The 16,497-nt window shown below is 45.9% G+C and overlaps 1 protein-coding gene across 12 annotated transcripts; it reads right to left on the bottom strand.

The window, feature by feature from the left end:
- Nucleotides 1-187: 187 nt before the first annotated feature.
- LOC113577556 (phosphatidylinositol-3,5-bisphosphate 3-phosphatase MTMR3) lies at nucleotides 188-12,362 on the bottom strand. Of its 12 annotated transcripts, none has more exons than XM_081718773.1 (21): nucleotides 12,201-12,362; nucleotides 11,023-11,141; nucleotides 9,668-9,733; nucleotides 9,455-9,517; nucleotides 9,189-9,305; nucleotides 8,700-8,782; nucleotides 7,876-8,021; nucleotides 6,998-7,094; nucleotides 6,771-6,884; nucleotides 6,471-6,664; nucleotides 6,229-6,363; nucleotides 5,853-5,964; nucleotides 5,478-5,673; nucleotides 4,779-4,964; nucleotides 4,205-4,375; nucleotides 3,721-3,866; nucleotides 2,302-3,424; nucleotides 1,973-2,134; nucleotides 1,777-1,865; nucleotides 1,474-1,500; nucleotides 188-1,158 (listed from the first exon to the last, which is right to left on the bottom strand). In XM_081718773.1, exons 3-21 carry the CDS (start codon nucleotides 9,668-9,670, stop codon nucleotides 999-1,001), a joined length of 3,324 nt encoding a protein of 1,107 aa, XP_081574899.1. In that variant the 5' UTR covers nucleotides 9,671-9,733; nucleotides 11,023-11,141; nucleotides 12,201-12,362; the 3' UTR covers nucleotides 188-998. The 12 variants fall into 12 exon arrangements, 11 of the variants coding, with proteins under 11 accessions (XP_081574899.1, XP_081574904.1, XP_081574901.1 ...); XM_081718778.1 differs by having other exon boundaries at nucleotides 9,284-9,305; XM_081718775.1 differs by having other exon boundaries at nucleotides 9,668-9,727.
- Nucleotides 12,363-16,497: the final 4,135 nt, after the last annotated feature.

Genomic DNA, 16,497 nt, shown 5'->3' with positions numbered 1-16,497 from the left:
TCACGTGAGGCCAGAGCTTCTTCCCAGGGCTAGGACCTGCCTCTTTTCCAGCTTTAGTCTGGCACAGCTCTGTGACCTACAGCCACATTTACTCAAGTCTCGCCTCTCTTCAGTGCAGTTTCTCTGCCAACCCCACCACTCACAGCCCTGAGCCATTCGAGCATGTTCACAGACCACAAGGTTGGGCTTGGCAGTGGGTTGTGCTTTTATTTCATTCTCCCAAATGTCTCAGAGCTCTGCAGAATCCAAAAAGCATCTTCAGCAGCACAGGGAAAGGGGGGGGGGAGGGTTTACACCCACACACACGCACATCGGGCCTCCTACGGGTAGCAAAGTGACACGAAACACATTTGAGACATTCGCGAGCCATACACAAGATCTGCTCCTGTTCGTCTCACTGTGACTCCAAGTGGCTGGGCTACCTCTGTGTATTCCAATTTGCTGTCCAGCAAAAAAAAACAAAACAACCCTCATCGCTCAAAATCCAAAACGGTTTTTAAATCTCAGAGTCCATCAATCAAATCCAAGAGTTTACCTTCATCACATACACTGCACTCACCTTTGACTGTACACATGGCATTAAATATACACAAATATCATTCACATGAGTGCAGTTCAAATATGCAGTCACTGCGCAGGAGTCTCTCGCGGCTCAGATACCCAGCACTGGATGCATTTTAAAGGCCTGCACAGCATGACAAAAACGACCTCTAATCCAACTGTCAGGAATTAAAGATCACTAAACTGTGTCCTACTGTTAATAATAAATTACACTAATTATGCCCCAGTATGGGATTTGAATTTGTGACCTCTTTGTTGATAAGTTCTCTTTCCACCACTTCAGTCTAAATTTCTTATGGTTGAAACTAAAGGAGGACAGTTCCAGTGGTGTCTGTGGTTATACTGTCACTAATCTATGGGGTTTTTATATAAATGAATTTGGTTACAGTTTCTATAGGGCTGCATGGCTCTGGATCAGCATGTGTAAAGGCCATCTATCAGTTGGAGCTGGCCGTAATGGGCTTCTCCAGTTCCAGCTCAGCGGGGCGCAGGCGCCCGTAACATGCCTGGCAAGCGCGGTTGGGTTCATACAGCTGCTGGCTCGCCGCCGCCACCTTCTGGTCACAGCAGCTGGCGCAGAACACGTTCCCACAGTTCCTGAAGCAGCAACAGGGAGGAGGCAGTAACTTAGCACATAAAAGTAAATACAACCAGACAGCTCTCTGCTTACTTCAAGACTTTTAGATTTTAACAGACATCAGATTCTTCGTTTTTGCTCTATTAAACATGCATACAGGTATTTTTAAGCAAGCGCTTTCCTAGGATTAAGTGACAGAAAAACGTTGAATCGGTTGTGGATAAGGTCAGTTAATAGCAGGATATGGCATACATACAGATATGAAGATCTGCTTGAAATGGAAAGGAAGAGGAGGACAGACGGAAAGAAACTAAAGTGGGTCAGGGGAGTCTCACCAGGCTTCCTCAACAGGTTCTCTGGCACTGTGGGCAGAAAGAGGGAAGACAGAAAGGAGGGAGGGAGAGACAGCCAGCTTGAGCAGCCTTAACTGAAGAACCCACCTTCGTCCATCGACCAAGACCACACTATGCGGCGGAGTATAACGAGGTTCTACGTTTTAAGTTACCAGCATTAGGGATTAGGAGTGTTTTGCTGTAAAGCTGAGAGGAGCAACACCACACTTGAAAGGAGAGACAGAGAAAAACATGGAGACAGAGCGAGTCTGATGACGTGTGTAGGTGGGGAAGAGCTGGTCTCACCTGCACTGATGTTTTCTAGCAGCCAGCCAAAACTTGTTCTCACAGCGGTAGCAGTGAGTTGACAGATGATCGTGATACCACGCTGTTGCCTAGAAACAAACAACAACAACAACAACAACAACAAAACACCCAGCATCCTCAATATGTCCTTACCATAGTGTTACGTTAACTTCCTTATTGTCAATGTCAGCCTTACTTTCTCCCGTATCCCTTCCCACTTTTCCCCAGTCACTTCATCCCTCTTAACCTGCTTGTCGTGCTGCTCGTCCTGTTCCCAGCTGCTCTGGGAGTAAAGCTCAGTGCTGCAGCGAGCGAGACACGCAGCCTCCACGTTATTCTCCTGGTCCGGTACCGGCGTCTGCAGAGCAGTTTTGGAGCTGTTGTTAAGGATGCGTAACGGTTCCTACGTGACTGCGTGCAACGGCGGTAGTGTGAATGACGCCCGTGTCCGTTCAAAGTGATCTCTACTTATTGTCACTTTTTTCTGTAGACAACAGGCGTGCGTGCGTGCGTGCGTGCTCTCACCAGCTCTCCGCTGACGTGCAGTTGGCTCCACAGCGCGTGAACCTGCCTTCTCAGCGTCTCCACCTGCAGCTGATGCCCCGCCTCCATCTGCCGGAGGCGCACCTGCACCGCGTCGCTGTGCACGCTCAGCCCATCCTCCTCCAGGTGGCCCGACGCGCCCGGCCCTCGCCCAGAACGGCCCGGTGGGGGTTGCTGGGGCAACGTCGGCGAGCCGCCACTGGTCACAGATGCCTGGCGGCTGCGGGGAGCCTGGTAGCATTTCGCGTCAACGAAGCCGTTGACGCGCGGAGCGTCCCCGTTGCACACAGAGCCTTCGTGACTGGCTGATTGTGGGGATGCAGGTTGCAAGGCACACTGGGAAGGCAAGCGGATGGGGGAATGATTGGACTGGCATGGGCTGGGGGTGTTGGGAGCGGGTGGTGTTGGCAGGTGGGGTGTAGGTGACGGGGGGAGGCACTCCTCAGTTAACGTCTCTGTGGAGCTCTGCAGTGTGGATTTAACGTCAGGTTGTGGAGCAGCGGGCAAGCAGGGGTTGGGGTTGTTACCTGGAGGAAAAGGCTTCTCAGCAGATATTTCCTCCACTGCTGTATGGCCATTGGCAAGGAAGCCAAGCTGGGTGGGTGAAGAGAAAATGGAGGTGAATGATTCCTCGGTGCAAAGTTCCAGTGCTTCCTCAGTTCCCAGAGCACTCACTGGGTCATTCTGTTCAGGCACAGTGTTGGGCAACTCTAAGAGGGAAGGTGTGGTTCCAGCTTGGTGGGTGGGGTCAGAAGTGGAAAGGGACGCATCCCATCCACCGTCTTCCTCAGTCCTGAACTGATCGACTGAAACACTCCCATTTACTGTTTTAGAGTCATTATACTCCACGTCATAAAGTAGTCCCTCCTCCTGTAGACTCTCGTCCAATCCAGTCCCCATTTCGGGACGTTGGGTGTTCTGATTGCCCATGTTTGATTTCTTAAGGTCCCCATTGGCTTCTACTGCTACAGTTACTGCCACCGAGTGGAGGCGGTCGTCCCGTTTCTCCTTGAGGTTGGGGTCACTGCAGCGCCGGTTTGAAGGTGCAGGACTCGTTCCCTCAAAAGCTGTCGGCAGGTTGTCATAGGAACGAGTCTTTGGCAGTCTGCCCGGGGGAACAAACAAAAGGAATCTGCTTCACACGTAGCTGAATGTGACTGTGTCAGACTGCAACTGCATCTACAATACGCAGATATGTTTTGTATCATGAGAATTAAGGTATATAGAATAAGACGTTATGAATTATAAGAACTGCATTAGCCTTAAATTCTAGACATTTCCATGTTAAAATAAACTGGTGCAGTGGTACCTAATACCTCAGGTCTTAAACATTTTTGTGGTTCTTCTGCTGTAAACACAGCCTGGTATGCACAGGCACAAAAGCACTGACAAAGAAAATACCTCCCCGAAGGCACATCTTCAGGTGAGGTTGAAGGGGCGGGGTTAGAAGCACATGATTCCTCGCAGGGCATGGAAGGGGCGGAGTTAGGCAGGTAGACAGCACTCCAGAGCATCAGGTTCCGTACGTGACACACCGGGTGGAGCACCTATCGGGAGAAAGACATGATGGACTAGAAGCAGGCCCTGAAAGCTGTCATTTAGTCAAACCTTAGTGTGTAGACGAAGCCATTTAAAACCATAACGAACGTACTCCAACTGACAACTGACCAGTTTAGGACACGACTGTTAACACCCCCAAAAAGAAAGGTGCATTCTTTTACATTCTGTTAGCAAAAGAAGGTTTTGCCCTTTGGCAGGGACACGATTCCCGATTCTCAGCCGTCCATGGCCGGAAGTTCGCAAGAGCACAGCCGGCGATTGCTCTCATCGGTTAGTGGCTGCAGCGCGAGAGGTCGCATCGGGTTGAGCGCAGAGCAGGCAGTACCGTCTCCGAGTGGGGCGAGTACAGGATGTTGTGGAAGGCCCTGTTGGCAGGCTGAAGCAGGGACCAGACGGAGCAGGTCTTCTCTGACACACGCCGCTCCTCGCGGTCCTTGCCGCTGTTACACAGGAACGTCCCGAACAGACAGGAGTAGGTGTGCTGGACCAGCTTCACCTGCACGGTGCATGTACACACACAAGGACAGGACAACTCCTCTGAAATTACAATCTCCAGTTTAAGGCCCCCAAAAAACCCCAAAACCAAACAGAGCTAAATGTTTGCACTACATCCAAATACCTCAGGCCAGAAAATCTAAGGAGGCAACATTACTAGAATGAAAATTATTCTTTTAGCTAAAACTTATAAAAAGAAATAGAGCAATTTGCTAGCCTTCACAAATCATCCCCAGTTTGGCTGTTTGTTTGCTTGCTTAAGTGGGTGGGGCACTGTAACTTTGCCACTGCTGAAAAGCTGCAGCTGCCCCACCCAGACCGGGCCTGCCAGTCGCAAGGAAGCCTGACCAGCCCTTTGGCACGCTGCAGTACACAACGAAAACAGGAGGGGGCGCCCACACTACCAGGAAGGCTTCGTTGAACTGAAAGGAGCAGGGGAACTGCCTCTGCAGCTGGTGCACGCAGTCCAGCCACTGCAGGAAGACGGGACAGCGCTCGTTCACGTCCTCCGCGTTCTCGCCGTGGCCGCAGCGGTCGGCGAACTTGTGGCCGAAATCCAGCCACTCCGTCTCCACCAGCACCTGGAAGCCCTGCAGAGCACCAAGTCGGCAGGAATGGTTCGGCTGTAGGAACTAGCAGATTTTCTAATGATGGGAATACTGTTATAAAGAGCATATGGTAGGAATCCATGTGGAGAGTTAAGAGGTCGACAGTGTTCATGGCAAACTAAAGACCCCCCCATCCCGCATTCCATCTCTTAGTGAGGCTGGAAACCCAGATCCTCGCTGTAGGTCTGGGCGAGAGGCGACACGAATTCTGCCGCGAGCTGACGAATTGCCACACGCCAAGGATGTCTGCATTCCTACATGGAGTCGTGTATTGTCTTGTAGAGGTTTATCTCTAGGGGTGACAATTTCTACACGCTTTTGGAACCTAAAGCGGGAGAATGTTCAACTGTTTCAAAAGCACTGGAGTTGCGCGTGCAGCCGAATTGCAGTAAAGCTCGGTATTAATTAACACGATCAAAAATGAATATGAAAAAACTTATTCTTTTTCATAAAAAACAAACAGGACCTGTAAAAAATGCCCCCCCCCGCCCTCACCTTCATGGTCCTGTAGTAGGGGTCGAGCAGCAGTTTGGACAGGGCCACGATCTGAGGCGTGCGGTCCCAGCCGTCAGAGCAGTGCACCAGCACGGGCCGGTGGTCACGCTGCACGGCGGTCACCACCAGCAGGGCTGCCTTCAGCAGCAGAGACAGGTGCTGCAGCCATTTGGTGCCCTCTAAGGCAGACAGCCAGCTGAGAGAGAGAGAGAGAGAGAGAGAGAGAGAGAGAGAGAGAGAGAGAGAGAGAGAGAGAGAGAGAGAGAGAGAGAGAGAGAGAGTGAGAGAGAGAGTGGAGATTCGTGGGAGTCAGTTACGCATCGTCGGATGGAGGGAGGATGCACGTGAGTGAGTTGCTCAGGAAGTCAAACTCACTTGGCAGGGTCGGGCCCTTGGGCACAGAGCGCCCGCAAGCACTGGAAGCTCCTCCGGATGGCGTGGATGTTGGCCATTCCCATAAACATCACCTCACAGTTTGGGTAGTACTCTACACAAGACACACGGGAGGCTGGGCATTTATGTCAAGTCACATCTAAAAAGGTATTTCGTTCACCAGTTCTCTGTTGGGTGAAAGCTCTGATTTCACGAGATCCTTAAAAGACAGATAATTCAGACATAATTTCGGATAACTAAGCATGATTTATATCTGCTCAGAAAACTAAGCAGGACAAGCGATTGTAAAAGGGTGGCATTGTTTGTGTTGCGAAGGCGATGGAAGTACAGAGGTGGAGACAGAGGTGGGCGAGTTTACCTGGACATTCACAGCCGCCTCCTTTGGCCCGATTGGCAACGGCAGCAGCGTAGGATCTAGCGTCCAAGATCAGCAGCTTCCGAAGAGGCGTGGCGGTTGGTTCTACTTCCTCATTGCCATTGGTTATCTCAGGATCTAACATGTCAGTTGGCAGTCAGTTAGACCTTGGAAATCACAGGCAAAATCCCAGCACTCATCACAAGGAGACCGTCATGCTTGTTTTTAGAAGCTCCGATACTGACCCGAGCCGCTGTGAGAATTGCCGGTGTGGAGGTAGACACAGGAGCCGTTGCTCAGAGTTTTAACCGCTGCGGTGTCCATGGCGCAGGCCTTAGCGATGGACTGTACCAAATGCTCATCATCTGCATTCCGCCAACCCCACCAGCTCACCTCGGGCTGCCCACATCGACCAATCACAGCACCTGTGTTCTGATGTCTGGGTGGAGCAAAGGTCATTTAAGATTTTATTATATAAATAAATGTTGATCAGTGCTGAGTTAAAAAAAAAAAACAACAACAACAGAAACCACACATGCACACACCTGTAAACAACTGCTGGAATCCTCTTCCATGATCGGAATGTTGCCACATTTTCTAACTCTTTGTCTGTGACCCAGCTAGGCACCAGAAGGTGCTCAGGGTAACTGGCACAAAGTCTGAGCACAGACACATATACAGAGTTTGTACTCAAATGACTTCCGAGTTCCACCTTTAAGTAAAACAATTATTTCAATTGCCACGCATGAAGGAACGTTTCCGATGCAGCCACCTGAAGTTCTCGTTGATGTTGGAGATTCTCCAGCCACTCTGAGAGTCGAAGCCCATTCTGTGCTCCTCACCTTTAAACCGGCTCCTCATGTGCTTGCCTGGAGGACACGCCCATCGGGCGTGGGCGGGTCATGTTGGTTCCGACCCAGAAACAAACACACACACACACACACATCAGTTCATTGCACTGCCTAATCAACCACCTACAGGCAGCTCCTTATGTTACGTTAGCGTTAAGTCTGCTTGTAGCACCGATCCAGCAGTGGTGCAATTAACAGTCATTTCCTGTTAGGATTTGCTTTAATCTGGGCAGTGGTAGCTCAGTGGTTAAGGTACTTGACTTGTAATTGGATGGTTGCTGGTTCAAGCCCCAACACTGCCAAGTTGCCACTGTTGGGTACCTGAGCAAGGCCCTTAACCCTCAATTGCTCAAGCTGTTCTCAGTCATAATTGTAAGTAGCTTTGGATAAAAGTATCAGCTAAATGCTGTAAATGTAATCTGCGTCTGGACAACCTGCCTGGGGACCACAAGGATAAAACACAGATCTATTAACAGTGCAGTTATTTAACTGCATGTGAGCTGAAGCATTCTGTAATACATGCGATGCTGTAGAAGGGTCGAGCCAGACTGAGAGGAGTGTTAACCTGGTTCACCAAGTCATGCCATTAACTAGCTAATGTCATTTGCTTGCTAGCCGCCTGTCTGGTCAGTCACGGGCTGCTGGCTATATTATAACAATGTTATAAACTGTGGTTGGCTTACAGTCGATGACCAACCCGGGAACAACACAGATTGTGTGTTTGGTGTAAAGAGAACTATTGTGAAATAGACACGGGTGGCGTAAAAGTAAGTGTGTGTGTGTGTGTGTGTGTGTGTACCGGCACGGCAGATCTCCTCGTGCAGGCCTTGCCCACAGGCGTGGAAGGCGAATGCGAAGAGCTCCTCCAGCCGCACCGGCGGGCGCATCACCGCTGCCAGCCGCTGCTGCCAGTCCTGGGCCTGCTCCGACGTGCCGAACTGGCACCTGAGGGCGGTGGGAGCAGGTCTCAGAAAGGTTTTTCTTGGCTTTTCTCCTTTATCCACACTGATCTTAGAGCTGATTATGTGCTGAACTATGAACTGAAGGTGTATAGATTATAAGTCATTTGATTTACATTTAGGGCAGAGTTCAAATCTTTATTGTCCTAAAAGGGGAGATTTGATTGGCAGCAGGATAACAGACACACGATATTTGAAAAAATGGACTAGCAGCAGTGTTCTGTAGAAGGCAAATGTGAAGCCAAAACAACCCTTCCACGCTCTGCTCTTTTAACATCAACAAACATAGATGTGATCGATTAAATCTTACAAATCCACAACATCAGGCTTCTCACAACAATAAACATTCGTCATGCAGAATAACTGTGCTACAAACCACATTCCTGCTCAATTTCCTTCATCCCTAGTGACGCACACTGCTGCGAACAAAATTAGATTGAAAATTGGGACTTAAGACATTTTTGGTAAACTCAGCAATACCGCAGCCACTGATAAAGGAATGTCTTGGTCTCAACATTTAAAAAGGAAGAAAAATGAAATGGGAAACACGACGCTTTTGTCTCAAAAGGATGCCCTAGTATAAGGGCTAGGCTAGCTAACCGCTAAATAATTACCACGCACTGAGAGAAGTCATGGCAGCAGTGTGGACTGCATGTGTGTGTACCTGATAACCTTGCAGTCTTTACAGGTGAGATGCAGCTGGACCAAGTCCCGACATTCCACACTCTCAATTAGCTGCAAAGGAACCTGAGAGAGAGAGAGAGAGAGAGAGACACACACACACACACACACACACACACACACACGCACACACACACACACACACACACACGCACACACATGCACGCGCGCACACACGCACGCGCGCGCACACACAGACACCCACCCATCACCGTAAAAATGCTAGACAACAGAATCTATACAGAGGTAACGTACCTTGCGGCAGGTTCATTAAGTACATGGTGTTGAGAAAGGAGGCAGACTGTCTTTGACAGTGTAGTATTTGTCTCTCAAAAACGCCTGTGTCACCTCACCCTGAGCCCTATTAGTTACCATTCAGATGATGTAACAAAATGCACGCCTGTAGCCTTTTCCCCAGCCGCTGCTGTTTGTCTCTCACGTGGTGCGTGAGTGTTTCGCAAGAGTCGCTCACGTTTATGATGCTGTCTTTGAACTTGAGGTGGAGACGGTAGGTGGACAAGGCGACGACGGCCCCCTCTGCCTTTCCCAAGTACTCCACACACTCACCGTGCAAAACCTGGAACGGGACCTACACACGCACGCGCACACGCACGCACGCGCACACGCACGCACGCGCACACAAGAGTAAAAAGCAAAGATTAGAACAGGTGACACTGAGGCAGAGGGACAAAATGTTCAGTGCAGGTGCGCGTGCCCCGTGGGAAGTTGTTCCCTTGCCTGCAGTCCATCCTCCTCCAGAGCGGGACTCCCGGGCTCCCCACTCGTCTGCTCCTCTTCACCCTGCCCCATACACACACCATCAGACATCGCCAGCACTTCCGGCTCGCCCAGACGCCAGTTCTCACGGACACATCAGCATACTGCACCACGTCCGGCACAAGCGGCTCGTGCGGAGTGCGCGAGAGGCGGATCTGTGGCGTGAACTCTCACCATCGCCCCTGGGAAGAGGGGGGGTCTTGGTCCGGAGAGCACCAGGCCTCTCAGCTGGATCTTGACCTCACAGGAAGAAGGGACAGGAGACAGTCAGAGTTGGTAGAGGAGCATGAGGGGACATACCTGAGCTAAGAGCTCTGCAACAAGAGGACAAGCTCAACACGTCAAGGCAGGGGGGTAGACGACATGCCGCAGTTTATACCATTCTTGCTCGTGGCAAGAACAAGGCGAACCTTTCCATGATTCCCGGCTTTCCCCACGGCCCAGTTTTGGCGAGGTTATATAAACCCGTTGATCCATAACCATGTCGCCCGTTACAAAATCTCGACCAGCTGCTCCAGGTGGACGGGGTGATGAGAACCACTTATGTAATAAGCCGGCTACCTCATCTCCAACCTAAAACCAAGAGCACGACAGCACTACTAGGAAGCGATTTGTTTTATCTACCCGTTTTGTAGCGGCGGGTCGGGACCGCAGTGGGAAAGGCCCGATCTTGAAGTAAGTTTGCTGGGCCGGACGTTATCTGATCTAGCATCGGAATGAATGGAGTCCCATCTTAGATATCAGCCAAGAGCCCGGAGGAGACGAACGAGACGTCAAACATGCACGTACAGTCTGCCTTACGTATGCACAGACAAAAGAACATGCCCAGATCCTCCCAGCCCACGCCTGCTGAGATCTCCTTTTGGGCTGACAGTGGCCTGATGCCAATTCAACCAGCTGACGTCAATAGGTCCAAATTTCCACACACACACACACACACACACACACACACACACACCCACACCACACACGCGTCTCGTTTCTCTCTGACAAAGATGCAGATCACATGCATTCACGCGCACAAGTCTGAATTCCTGCTGTGCTCTTTCTATCTGGAGGAAGGAGACAACAATGTTCTATAACAATGTCCCTGGTACCTAGTTGATTTCTAACCCTGCTTTCCACTCCGCCCGCTGCGAAAGCTGGGTTAGCGGGAGAATCTCTAAATTAGACTTGAGAGAAACAGGGAATGCCAGTTATTCACTCAAACTATAGTACCCCAGTGTCCACATCACGCATGTATACTCTGATGAAGGTACGAGGACCAATTCCTTTTCAACTCAATCAAGTACCTGCTCAGCCCACAATCATCAACCAATAAACTGTGCTCAGACAGACTAGATTCTTCATACCTCTGATTTAATTCGCTATGTAACAGGAGACATTAGTATCACTCGTTGCAGGTTGCATATTTGGATGGGGCGAAATACACCACCACTCACTCACTCTTTTAAAGCTTGTTCCGGAACATTGGAATTACAATAATAAAAACAGAGGTGCTACAAAATTCTACCAGAAGCAAGTCTCACCTTGTAAGAGCATGTTTGCTGTTCCGCCTCCAGTTAAAAGGGTCGCTGAAGTTAAACATGCAGACTGTAATGGCTAGCGCTTACAGGCTGAAGTGGCCGAATGATTTCGTACGGGGGAGCTGTTAATGAAGAGGTCGGTGAAGGCAATAACAACTCGAATCATATGACTCTCACATTATTCCCTGCTGAATCTTAAGAATGGCTGCAAGGTCTGGCTTGGATAACAATGAACCCTCAGTGACATTTTAAACGGTTTACTCCACCGGAAACAGTGACCTGTGAAAATACCACCGGCTTTATTGCAGTAAATCAAAAGAACGTTGCACATTAGCAGAAAGATTAGAATGTGACATAAGGATTTTTTTCACGGAGGGGGGACAGCTAGTTCATATCCTGTAATATAGACTCGTTGGTCTTATAGTACTTGCTCAAAGAGGTCTTTCTTGTATTTCATGTATCGTCTTGTCAATCAAATCAGGGTGTTGTCTGGGATATCATTTATGTTTGAAGGTGTAGTAATACAACACTTTCTTACAGTCTGAAATATATTCGTGTCTTGGTTTTGAACGAACATTTATCTAAAGACTATAATTTTAATAACTGTCATTTGTCAACTGTAGAAAATCAACCGAAAGAAATGACAATGGACGACTGAGGGAAATAATGTTTTCTGCCACTCGCATGCAGAAACTGTGAATATAAGTAAATTGCGTCGAACAAAATTTGCGGAAGGTGCGTGATTTAAAAATGTAAGCAATGCTTTATTCGATCGTGCTTATATTTGGCAAAACACGAACAACGCAGCTAGCGCTAGCTAACGTAGCTAACACCACAGCGTTGTGATCTTTTTCTGCTGGTCACTGCAAATGCAAAGTGCATATATATATATATATATATATATATATATATATATATATATATATATATATATATATATATATATATATATATATAACGAACACTTTCATCACGTGTCAAAATAAAGTGATCATGACAATGCAGCTAAACAATCTACTTAATTCCCCAAATCAGCAACATTTCTGTGTTCTTTACATCCGCCGGTTGTCACTGTCGGCGCTGCTTATTATTTGTTGTCGTTAAGAAGAGGGCGGACCCCGTCAGGAAGGCCAAGGCGGCCTACAGAGAACGAGAGTGGGGATTAAGAAATGTAGACTCACCTGTTAGTTGCCCTTTTGAAAGACAATCAACTTTTTTTGCGGTTCTCAAACAAGATATCAAAAATCACATAAAACATAGCACGCAAACATTGCGCTTTTAATCCGATCTAAGCGGCCATCATTATCTCTCTTTTGACTGGTTTAGCGCTGCAGAGTGGCAGCGTCATTACGTCACGACGTCTGCAGAGTAGGCACGTCCGCGCACGCGATGTAAACAAACGAGCGTGGCCCTTAGAATGGGGAACAGGCAGGAACACGCAGACTGTGGTGGGCACAACGTGCAACTTTGACGAAGAGAGTTTTCTTTTTACTTAAGTTCATATTTAATACCTAAAATGCCATACATTACAGAATCACACGGTTTTTGCAATATTCCCTACTGCGTATGTCTTATTCTTAACAGACACATTTCGATATTTCCTACTGCATATGTCCCATTATTCTTAACAGACACAATCTTCCGAGAGCTGTACCACGAAGCAGAATTTCAGGGTTAGCGAGCTGTCTTATTCGTCCTATAAACGTGACCCATAACTCTTTTACTCTGGGTGTGTCACAGTGGCAGCCCTGTCTGTTATGGTCTATTGATGCGTATTTGTATAAAATATACACAGTCTCTAGAGAAGCTATTCTGTATCTGTGTAAGCCATACAGTGATTAACAGAAAATGTGCAATGTTTTACATTTTTGCAACAGGCGCGTACCCATACACTGTAGAGAATGCAGAAAACCTAAGCAAAAACACAGGATGCAGAGAGAGCCACATAGTCTATGCTGCTCTGAAGCGAATCCCAGAAGCACTTGTTGTCTTCCCTGGGCACTTGTCACTGCAGCTGATCAAAGGAGGTAACAGACTTGACTGCAAGTTGCTTGTTAATGTCATCTGGTTTAATAATGTATTTTTCCCCAGTAACTGCTGCAATAGACTCCAGTTTAGAAAATCCCTGTAGGAGTATGAACCTGTCCAAATTAATAGGAAGTCAGTACATAGCATCAGTGTTCAGGTAGCCTAAGTGCACATTCCATGAAATATGTAGACATAAAAAAGAGGACTTTACAATAAAACTTGATCATAAAACGCCTCAAGACCTTCTTCCTTTATAAATGACCTATGATCATCAGTACCTAATTACTAGCATGCAAAATGCTGTGGATCAGTTCATGATATTCAGGGAGTCAACTCTAGGTCATCATCTTGAGTTAGGTTTTAATGCCTTTATTATTGTTTAATGTTTAGCAAAAAAAAAATCCCTAAAATGTTCATTCTGTTCTGCGTTGAAGGTCAATTTGCTGGACTGCTGTTTGAACACAGAGTGTACGCATACAAAGTACCTGATGACTCCTTACCCAGACACACTGCCAGGAATTCAGGGTCAGTCCAGTGTGGCTCCTGCAAAAACTAGAAATGACCTTTGTGATTCTCAAGTCACGATTTAACTGTTTGAGAACACTAATGGTACAACCAGCCAAGCCATGTAACATAATCTTGGATTGTGCAGAGCTGTAAAATATTGCCATCATTAGAAAGGAGGGAGTCCCACCATTGGAGCAACAGCCCCTGATTGGGCAGATCCTGTAACTGTGGACCAACCAGAGGACATGGCACAGAGACAGGTCATTACTGAACTTTTCTTTAGTGGATAATAAAAATGTTATATAGAAACACAACAAAGGTTATATCTCATTATTTCTACAGATAGAGTGGTCTGCTATATTGCCATGTAGTAGAGGAGTTTCTAAAAAGATCTGGATCAACTTATACACTTAAAAAATTATTAACAAATGTTACCTGACACCATCAAAGTTATATGTAATCTAATTTAAATACAGACCAAGATGCTGAAAAGTTTAACAGAATGGGATTTTGTAGTTGCCCAGTAGTAGGTTTTTGGCATCAGACTCCTGGTAGCATAGAGAGGATAACAAATAAACAAATTCTCTTTACCCCTCAGCTGTATATTTTAAGTGGTCCCTCTGTAACTGTAATGGCTATAATGGAGGGAAATCGGGTTCTGGTGCAAGGAAGGGAGAATGCCATTTCTTGCTGCGTACAATTGCAGCCTGTGATAGTTATATTTTTAAAAGTGGACTGAATATTTGAGATACATTTAGGCCTATTAGGATTAGCAGAGACGCCTTGGAAAGGAATAAGTATGAATATTTGTTAGATCTCACCTAATTTTTGATAGTGTTTTTATAGTTATTCGTCCTATAAACGTGACCCATAACTCTTTTACTCTGGGTGTGTCACAGTGCCAGCCCTGTCTGTTATGGTCTATTGATGCGTATTTGTATAAAATATACACAGTCTCTAGAGAAGTTATTCTGTATCTGTGTAAGCCATACAGTGATTAACAAAAAATGTGCAATGTTTTACATTTTTTGCAACAGGCGCGTACCCATACACTGTAGAGAATGCAGAAAACCTAAGCAAAAACACAGGATGCAGAGAGAGCCACATAGTCTATGCTGCTCTGAAGCGAATCCCAGAAGCACTTCTTGTCTTCCCTGGGCACTTGTCACTGCAGCTGATCAAAGGAGGTAACAGACTTGACTGCATGTTGCTTGTTAATGTCATCTGGTTTAATAATGTATTTTTCCCCAGTAACTGCTGCAATAGACTCCAGTTTAGAAAATCCCTGTAGGAGTATGAACCTGTCCAAATTAATAGGAAGTCAGTAGGAGCCATTACAGTTACAGTTACAGAGGGGCCACTTCCTATCAGGCCTATTAGGATTAGCAGAGATGCCTTGGAAAGGAATAAGTATGAATATTTGTTAGATCTCACCTAATTTTTGATAGTGTTTTTATAGTTACTAAAGTAAATCTCCTCCCCTAATTGTTAAACAGGAACAAACATTGTATAAAAGAAGCACTGAGCTTGACATACAGTACACGCTTCTACAGATATAAAAAAAAATGAATTGAAAATTGAAGTACGCAAATAGGAGTACGAAAAATGGTATAGCTCTGCTGTTTAGAAATGTTCTTTCATGTAATTCTCTAATAAGAGAATTCTCCCATCTATTTGTGGAATATTTAAATCACTGATCTTGCACCTATGTTGAGTAACTGAAACTCTAGTACTTATTGTAGGTTATTGTTTATTACACTTGTTGTCTGTTATAGAGCTTATGTGTTTTTCACTTATTTCAACAGTTTTTTAGTTCCATTGCATCTTGAACTCGAATCTGTAGTACTGGCTGGGATGTATTCTATGAGTAAATGACAAAGCACTTTTGTAAGTTGCTCTGAATAGGAGTATCTGCCAAATGCCATAAATGTAAATGTAATAATATAATTGTTTTAATTTAGTTTCTCATTTGTAGAAAAGACAAGTTCCCTGAAAAAAATATTTGCACAAAAAAAAAAAAATTAAACATTGCTTTGTGCGTTTTTAAGTTTTTTTGGATTCATTTCAGCATTTTAGGATATAAAAAGATAGATACGATATAACACATATCTCCCACGAAACTAGGAGATCTATGCAAAAAGACTCCTAAGGTAAAAAAGAGGGAAATCTATTTCTCACCGGTGGCAAATATCACAGTTTGTTCAGGAATACAAATTAATGAAATAGCAACTGACCTCTGAGGTCTCAGGTTGAGAGGAATTCACTGACACTATATTCAGTGTATTAAGTAGGGGGAAATTATGTCAACCATATATTTAAACACCAGTGACAGTGACCCTGTGTGTTAGTTGTGTACATTAGAATTTGGGATACACACCATCTTACACACAAAGACATAGTCAAAGCAGTCAGTAAGGCAAACAACATTTAAACAGAGAGCATACTTACCACTCTTTATTATGCTTTATATTTTGTCTTGATCTGTCGCCAAGACTGCATAGGGCAATTCAGTTTGTGATTAGAAATGACAATTAGCAGTTAGTAATTAAACTTTTCAATTCAAGTTTTTAAATAACATCCTGGGAATTACATTTAATCTTTAAAGAACCAATAAGGCATTTTCTATCACCAATATGTAGCAAAAACGTTTATTATTTGTACATTTTTCTGTAAAGTGTAGCTCACATGATGAAGAATCAAATTGCTCTGTATTCCTCAAATTAATTAATTTATTCTCCATAGAGTGGGTCCATCTTAAAAATAGACTTAGTACAGAATCTTTGAAATATTCAGGCCACTAGGTGTCAATATAATGACTGTTTCATAAGAAGAATCATTGGGAAAATTGCTTATTGCTCCTTTTAGCTGCTTATTGCTCCTATACATACACATTTACATGACTTTCCAGTTCTGCCTTCCCGCTGTAAAATATACAGCTTTTGC

The sequence above is a fragment of the Electrophorus electricus genome, chromosome 8 (genome assembly GCF_041902795.1).
Source record: "Electrophorus electricus isolate QZ-2024a chromosome 8, ASM4190279v1, whole genome shotgun sequence".
In the NCBI taxonomy this organism is placed as follows: domain Eukaryota; kingdom Metazoa; phylum Chordata; class Actinopteri; order Gymnotiformes; family Gymnotidae; genus Electrophorus; species Electrophorus electricus.
This window is presented reverse-complemented; position numbering and strand designations above follow the sequence as displayed.